Source organism: Trematomus bernacchii, unplaced genomic scaffold, assembly GCF_902827165.1.
Source record: "Trematomus bernacchii unplaced genomic scaffold, fTreBer1.1, whole genome shotgun sequence".
Taxonomy (NCBI): domain Eukaryota; kingdom Metazoa; phylum Chordata; class Actinopteri; order Perciformes; family Nototheniidae; genus Trematomus; species Trematomus bernacchii.
Window position 1 is genome coordinate 25,237,432 of NW_022987720.1, and position 8,775 is coordinate 25,246,206.

The 8,775-nt window shown below is 40.1% G+C and overlaps 1 protein-coding gene and 2 gene segments (V, D, J or C); 2 read left to right on the forward strand and 1 right to left on the reverse strand.

Moving 5' to 3' along the window:
• Positions 1-3: 3 nt before the first annotated feature.
• Positions 4-2,844, forward strand: LOC117492148 (tyrosine-protein phosphatase non-receptor type substrate 1-like). Its single transcript, XM_034142264.1, has 4 exons — positions 4-243; positions 351-669; positions 2,257-2,321; positions 2,537-2,844. Exons 1-4 carry the CDS (start codon positions 153-155, stop codon positions 2,842-2,844), a joined length of 783 nt encoding a protein of 260 aa, XP_033998155.1. The 5' UTR covers positions 4-152.
• A 2,352-nt stretch (positions 2,845-5,196) lies between these two features.
• On the reverse strand, positions 5,197-6,887 carry LOC117492450 (the record flags this gene model as incomplete). The annotated part of the segment is given in 2 exon segments: positions 5,197-5,680; positions 6,818-6,887. Coding segments are annotated over 2 exon segments (402 nt in total), but the record flags the coding sequence as incomplete, so codon positions are not given.
• Positions 6,888-7,473: 586 nt separating this feature from the next.
• LOC117492439 lies at positions 7,474-8,241 on the forward strand. The segment is given in 2 exon segments: positions 7,474-7,698; positions 7,806-8,241. Coding segments are annotated over 2 exon segments (414 nt in total).
• Positions 8,242-8,775: the final 534 nt, after the last annotated feature.

Consider the following 8,775-nt stretch of genomic DNA (forward strand, 5'->3'; position numbering starts at 1 on the left):
AACAGCATCATCAGAGTAATCCAGGTCCCTGTTGGAGTCAGTCAGAGCATTTCCATAGAGAGACACTTTGCATCAGCAGCACCATGCTCCAGTGCTCTGGGAGACCTTATAGTCCTGAGAGTTGAACACTGGATGACTGACAGCTGTCCTTCATGACAACAGAAGCCACAGGAATCCTCCTCATCAAAAACATGACTTTGATCTGCGTCCTCATCTGGACTCTCCTCTGCTGCTGCTTCACAGGTAAAGTCCAGAGAATCAAACTCCTCTCCTCTGTGAACATCCGTCCCTCTGGAATGAAGCGGACAAAACCATGACGCTGCTTTATGTCTTTGTCTCTGTATCCTCAGAGTCCAGAGGCCAGGTCACAGTGACTCAGTCTGGAGCAGTGAGCTCTGCTGCGGGACGCTCCGTCTCCATCACATGTACGACCAGTCAGGTGGTTTATCAAGGGAACCGTTTAGCCTGGTACCAACAGAGAGATGGAGGAACTCCTAAACTTCTCGTTTACGTTGCTACCACTCGAGCATCAGGGATTTCAGACCGTTTTACAGGCAGTGGATCAAACTCTGACTTCACTCTGACCATCAGTGGAGTCCAGACTGATGATGCAGCAGTTTACTACTGTCAGAGCTTCCATTACCCCAACAGTCAGTATGTGTTCACACAGTGAAAAAGCGTCGTACAAAAACCTCCCTCAGTCAGACTGAACAGGAACTGAACTGACTGCTGCAGCTGGAAGCTACACTTCACTGAGGACACACACACACACACACACACACACACACACACACACACACACACACACACACACACACACACACACACACACACACACACACACACACACACACACACACACACACACACTTTCATCTCCATTAAGCGTGTAACTTTTTTCTTTTTCAAGCAAAGACTTCTGAAATGTTCCTGATAATATATTAAGAGAATGAACTCATACACACCATACTAAAATACTAAATCTATAAAAGCCACACTAAACTCATTGGTCCTCAGCTTCTTTTTGAACAGTGTTCACTTCTGTCTAACTGGAGTGACTCCCAAAGATGAAAAGTCCCGACTTCAAATCAAAGGTCACCTTCACTTTAAAGTCTGCAGTGAGGTAAATCCAGCCAGCCCTGATCATGAGACGTTTCTGACCTCCTAGTGATACAGGGCTGTAGAAGGTCAGAGATAAAGGAGGCTGTCTGACCATGCAGAGCTCTAAAAGGGATCACCAGTATCTTAAACTGGATTCTTTATTTAATGTGGAGCCAAGAATCAAAATCATCTGTTACATGAGATCTTTTCAAAGAGCCCGTCAAAGTTCATTTAACAGTCCTTTGAACATTTTAGTGAGTGATGGATGTGAAAGTTTAATAGAAATTGAATTACACTGTTTAAATGGACAAACAAATCTGAAATGATCATCTCCAGCTTAGCTTGAAGCACATTGGGATACAACTTAACAAATAATGTAAACGGTAAACAACAGATGTGAATCCAACACTTCATGCTGCTGATCTAAAGTGTCAGCTATATTTCAGACAGTAGATTTGAACAGATGATAAAACAAGGAGCATCTGAAAACTGAAATAATACAACTTTATGGAGATTAAAGAAAAGCATCAGCATCTCAGGTATCTTCTCTGAGTATATTCATCATGAAATCATATTCCCCACTAATGACATTCATTTTCACATCATATAAAACTGCCTTGTTTAATCTTTAAGACCATAACGTGATCAGTCATTAAATATAGTATTCTGTCTAATGCCACTCTTCTTTTAGATTTACAAAAAGGATGAATTGCCGACTTCAGACTTTACATTTCTGTCAAAATGAATCATGTAAATTAAAGTAGCTACTCTATAAGAAAACTTGCAAAACTGAATTTGTATTCTGGTGTGAAACCTTTTAACAATCTGTATCGATAGATTTTTTTCTTTCACGTGTGTCAAGCAACATATATTTCTACACTTTAAAATCTTCTCACCAACAGGCTCAACTTGTAGTACTTGCTTTGTGTAAACCAAATGAACTTGTGTTCGACATAGTAATCTTTGAGAGCCCATTATGTAGTGAAACATGAAACAGTGAATGCTGTCAGCACTGAGGGGGAACACCATGCTGTTTGAGGACAGCTACACTTCACTGACTCTGTGTGTTTGCATATGTGTCCTGCCTCTCTGCTCCCAGACGTTAAGAGGCCAGAGGTGATCAGCGGCTGTCCAGGTCTTTCAGAGCCACTGACACGCCGGCAGCACAATGATGATGTCACTGACTCTACTGCTGGCCACCCTGGGGCTCCTTGTTCAGGGTGAGACTCTCTTCTGAAAACGTTGCTTCAGGATGCAACCAGGTTCACCAACATGATGATCTGCTATGATGGAGAAGCACTGAGACAAGCAGCATGTACCTTCTTCCATCTGATCTCCATGTTAAAGAGAGGATGATCTTCTGTTTGGATGTTGATCATCTTTCTCCAAGCTGGATTTGTCTCAATAACCCTTCTGCTGTTTTCATGTTTTCCAGATTCATCAGGAGAAATCCTCCTGACTCAGTCTCCTGGATCTCTGTCTGTTGTTCCAGGACAGACTCTTTCTATCAAATGTACAGCCAGTACAAGTGCTGGCACATACCTTAACTGGTACCTTCAGAAACCTGGAGAAGCTCCTAAACTCTTGGTATATCGTTCTACATCTCTTCAGTCTGGAGTTTCAAATCGTTTCAGTGGAAGTGGATCTGGGACTGTCTTCACTCTGAGCGTCACTGGAGTTCAGGCTGAAGATGCAGGAGATTATTATTGTCAGCAGTGTAACAGCTCGCCGTTCACACAGTGATACAACGTCGTACAAAAACCTCCTCAACTAAAGAGGAAGTGATTTGAATGAACAACTGCACAGAAAAAAAATAACTATAGCATTCATTACCAACATTTTTTTAATGTAATACCACAACAACACTTTCAACATTAAAAAAACTTGTTTATTTCTGTTAAAGATAGTTTTACAATTAGTTTGTGATTTTTGATTGCCAAAAGTTTTTTTAACAACTTCAATAACCACTCTATAACTTTGGCCCTCATAACTGTGAACCCCAAGTGACATTATAGCACATATTTAATTTTGTATAAATATTGAGTGAATGCTAAATTCTTACTGTTTATGTTTGCTTTCTAACGTAATTTGTCAAGGAGCAGGAAAAGAAAAATATCTTAGCTCTTAACAAAACTTATTTTCTATCATGCTGTAAGAAATTGTGTACAATTACATAAGTGTATCATTGATACCGTTTTATTGCACTCACAATATATCAATGATGCTATGCAATTTCTTCAAAAAAAATTATAAAACTGTATATCTGTGTATATATGTGTATATATCAATGAAAAAGCTGAAGATTAAATCCATCAATTCATATAGCCCAATATCAGACATTTTACATTTGTCTCAGCGGACTTTACAGTTTGTACAGAATATAAATACGACAGCCTTGGTCCTCGGACCCTCACATTGGACAAGGAAAAACATCCAAAGAAAATAAATGAAAAAAACCCAGGGAAAGCAACAGAGGAGGGATCCCTCTCCCAGGACGGACAGACGTGCAATAGATGTTGTTTGTAAATTAAAAAGACAATACATTTACAACATAGGTAGTCCAAATGCTTGAAAATGCATGTGTCTATAAATAAGAAGACATTGAATCCAGGTGGATGGCAACAATCCTGTGGGAGCCATCAAAGAAGTAGTAAGGAGGAGAGCATCAGGCAGGACCACAGCGACAGCTATAGCCACGACTCAGGATCCACGACTCAGGATCCACGACTCAGGATCCACGACTCAGGATCCACATTACATTTCATTTAGCTGACGCTTTTATCCAAAGCGACTTACAATAAGTGCATTCGACCAAGAAGATACAAACTTGAAGAAAACAGAATCATATAAGTACATTATGTTTCATAGAGCCAAACCATTTTAAGTGCTACTCAACTGGCTTTAGATAAGCCAGTCCTTTATTAGTAAATAAGTGCTTTGTTAGTATGTTTTTATTTTATTTATTTTATTTTTTATTGTATTGCTCAAAGTGGAGTCGAAAGAGATGAGTTTTCAGTCTGCGCCGGAAGATGTGTAAGCTTTAGGCTGTCCTGATGTCAATGGGGAGCTCAGAGCGGAGTGCACGTGCTGGGGTGTATGGTTTAACCATGTCCTGGATGTAGGAAGGGCCAGATCCATTCACAGCATGGTACGCTAGTACCAGTGTCTTGAAGTGGATTCTAGCAGTTACTGGAAGCCAGTGAAGGGAGCGGAGGAGCGGTGTGGTGTGGGAAAATGTAGGAAGGTTGAAGACCAGACGAGCCGCTGCATTCTGGATGAGCTGCAGAGGTCGTGGATCCAAGACTCAGGATCCACTTTTCCTTTTATACATAAATATGTGTCCCCTCTGTGTAAAGGCATTATGAAAGTTTCAGGAAAAAAGATTCCCTTTCTTTTTATCCTGATCCATCTAAAGACCTGTCTGAAAATGAGCTGGTCAGATTTTGGCCACTTTTTGATGTCACAATGTTTTTGTTGGGCTGTGCAACCATTAGCCAATAACCAACCAAGGTAACACCGGCCCACCTTATCACCTGAATCTCCTCCTAGAGCACCATTGTGTTTTTTTAAACCAAACACAGGGCTGAAGCAGAGGGGTTTACTGGATTATATCATGCATGATCTGTTTGGTTGTTAGAGCCAAACACTTCAGACACATGGTTTGTAAATATCTGAGACCTATAATATATTGTTGAAAAGGAGTATAATAGGGGACCTTTAAGGTAATCTCAATTTAGATTCAAGTTATATAACTGTATGCAGATGATACCCTGCTTTTCATTTCTTAACCTGCATTTCTTTTTCTTATTGAGTCAGATGTCCAGAATGAATTCAGGGTAACATTTAACAACACATGAACATAACATACAGAATACATTAAAAATTAGTTATAAGAGCTTTGTGGTTTACCATTTAAATATTCCTACTAAGATTATTGGAACTAATTAATAACATAGATAGAACCAAAATGAATGCGGAAGTACATCAACAGTCTAGCAATTATTAACAAGTCATCTGGAAAAAATGTATGATGGCTTTTGTGAATTCATGTGAATAAGGTTTCTTATCATATCTCACAGAAAGGGAATCAGAACACACTTTTATAATACACACATTAATCTTTATTGTTTTAAAATGTTGGAACCATCGACACAAGCAAAAACAGGTTGATGTTGAAACATGTCCTGAGAGCCAGAGAGCAGACTGAGAGCAGTGTGAGAGAGAAAGCAGAGTCCCAGTGAGTCAGCTCAGGACTGGGAACACTGGTCTCTCCTCAGTGTCTCTGAGAGCGCAGTCTGGGAGCCCTGGGTGGCCTCACAGGTCACAGAGCGCACCTTCCTCCACTGGTCTGCAGGGAGCCTCAGGGTGCTGCTCCAGCTGTAGTGGGCGTCCTTCTCCAGCACCCCGGGGCTCCTGCTCTCCTCCCAGCTGCTGCTGCTGCTGCTGCTGCTGTCCACCTTCCAGGCCAGACTCCAGTCTGAGGGGAAGCCCTTGTTGGCCAGGCACACGAGCGTGGCCTTCCCCTGCTGCAGCTCTTCTGTGGAGGGGGGCAGCACCGTCAGGGTGGGACGGACATCACCTAGGAGACACCAATCAGATTAGAGGACAGGGAGCACACAGCTGTCAATCAACCAGCAGACACTGGGACACCTTTACTGTGAGAGCGTTTTTCCTTTAAGGAGTTTCTGTCAGATGTTGGTTCTGCTCCATCAGTCTCTCACTCACACATTGTTTCACTTCCCTTTAAGAAGCCTCTCATGCAAATCAGCACAGAGGCACTTCATACAGAATCACCTCAACTGCACTGGAAATAAAGTACAACATTAGGAAGCATTTAAAAAGTTATGGTCCAAATCATCCAAAACCTGAACTCTGCAAACCATTATTTAAAATGATTTACTGGATAAATGAACAAATACGGGAAATGGAGCAATCAATTGAGCTTAATGTGAATCTCAATCACTACCCAGTTTTACTAACTTTAAAATAATGTCTGAAAGAATTCAACACATGTTTTAATATCCATCGTTATCTTTACTCTGTTTAACTGTATATGAAAACTGTTTTCCTAATTTCTTTAAAAACAGAAGGGAGAACCGAGATAGATACATTTAAAATAAGTTAAGGTAAAATTAGCAGTTTTATCATTTCACATTTGAAGCTGTTTAAATGACAGTATGTTGGGAATGTATAAAGACATTTCAAGAACATCTTCTCCAACTTAGGCTCAATGATGAAGAGAAATAAAGACATGAATACTAACACTATCTAAAGATTACGATTAAAATAATAAAAATCTATCTCTCAAACATTCTAACATAGAATTTAAAACGTCTCTTAACAACATCATATTTAGTTTTTGTGCAGAAACTTACTTCCAACATCCAGTCTGGTTCCTCCACCAAAAGTCCACCACAGTGATACAAAGTCATTGAGCCGCCGTACAAAAACCTCTCACTGTAGAGAGACACGGCTCTCTGACTTTGACACACTGAACTAAACCTACCAGCCCTCAAGATGCTACTTCACCATTAAAGGTGGAAATAATAACTCTCATAAAAACATTTAAACGTCTTTTGCTGGAGGAAAGTTAGCCTCTTAGTGCAAAATATTTGAGAATAATTTATACAATGACATGGAGAGGCAAATATTTTGCCTAGTATGCTGAATACACAACAAAAGAGAAATTGCTCTTGTAAAATAACATTTGACTTACTTCCAACATCCAGTCTGGTTCCTCCACCGAACGTGTACCACAGTGATACAAAGTCATTGAGCCGCCGTACAAAAACCTCTCACTGTAGAGAGACACGGCTCTCTGACTTTGACACAAACAAACTCACCAAACACATCCACAGTTTACCCAGTTTATATAAGAACTGCTTCAAATGTTTGAAACAGATTCACAAACTATGGAAAAGTATCTAATGTTTCTTTTGTGAACCTTTTAAACATTTAAAAGGAATATTAAGTTGTGTCTTAAGTTTCAAAATGAAGATGATTCTTTCGAAAGAACGAATTGTTCACAAAATATGTTTTTTTACGATTTTATCAACTTTATCATCAAAGTAATTGAACACTTAAATGAAACAATAAATTTATAATAAAAGCTCTACATGTTATACTTCCAAATGTGCATAATTCCCATAAATACATGTTTGTTTGTCCATCAGGATTCATAATAAACCTCCATTTTGTTTTTCCTAGGTGGTATTGATTATTTGGGGTTATTCATTTGAGCTTTTTAATGAAATTAACTGCAAGAAAATGTGTCCATTGAACTTAGAGCCTCAAACAAGTGAGCGCTGACCCATTCCTGATCAATCCTCTGACAGAGAGATGGATCCATTGATGAACAGCATCATCAGAGTAATCCAGGTCCCTGTTGGAGTCAGTCAGAGCATTTCCATAGAGAGACACTTTGCATCAGCAGCACCATGCTCCAGTGCTCTGGGAGACCTTATAGTCCTGAGAGTTGAACACTGGATGACTGACAGCTGTCCTTCATGACAACAGAAGCCACAGGAATCCTCCTCATCAAAAACATGACTTTGATCTGCGTCCTCATCTGGACTCTCCTCTGCTGCTGCTTCACAGGTAAAGTCCAGAGAATCAAACTCCTCTCCTCTGTGAACATCCGTCCCTCTGGAATGAAGCGGACAAAACCATGACGCTGCTTTATGTCTTTGTCTCTGTATCCTCAGAGTCCAGAGGCCAGGTCACAGTGACTCAGTCTGGAGCAGTGAGCTCTGCTGCGGGACGCTCCGTCACCATCACATGTACGACCAGTTCCCATGTTCATGCTGGGAAGTGTTTAGCCTGGTACCAACAGAGAGATGGAGGAACTCCTAAACGTCTCGTTTACCTTGCTACCACTCGAGCATCAGGGATTTCAGAGCATTTTACAGGCAGTGGATCAAACTCTGACTTCACTCTGACCATCAGTGGAGTCCAGACTGATGATGCAGCAGTTTACTACTGTCAGAGTACACATTACCCCAACAGTCAGTGGGTGTTCACACAGTGAAAAAGCGTCGTACAAAAACCTCCCTCAGTCAGACTGAACAGGAACTGAACTGACTGCTGCAGCTGGAAGCTACACTTCACTGAGGACACACACACACACACTTTTAATTGCAAGTCGACTGACAATGAAGTTTGTATATAAATTAAATATACTATAGTAAGTTATTATGGTAATCCTGTTAAAAGAGTATATTAAACACAATTCCTAAAGCCTTATTAAACGTACTTTCTTATAAATTAGTTAATTGATTCATATTAAATTCACACAGTTTAGTTTCCATTCAAACTTAAGGCCGGCATTTTTTAATTAGCTTGTAGGAGAATGTCACATCAATAATGTTACATTTAGAGACCACAATGCTTATAGGGATCATTTGATGATATTCTTTTCAAGATTCAAAGGTTTATTGTCATAACATACACAAATACGGAGTAATTATGTAATGTATGAACAACTTAGATCGCAGGTTCCTCAACAGTTCAATTTCAAGACATAAAACAATACATTTAAAAAACAACAATACAAATTAAAATAGTGCAAGCTCAAGTGTTTAATAGTCTTATGGCCTGTGGGATGAAACTGTCTCTGAATCTGGTGGTTTTAGTCCGGATGCTGCGGTAGCGCCTGCCAGACGACAGCAGACTGAA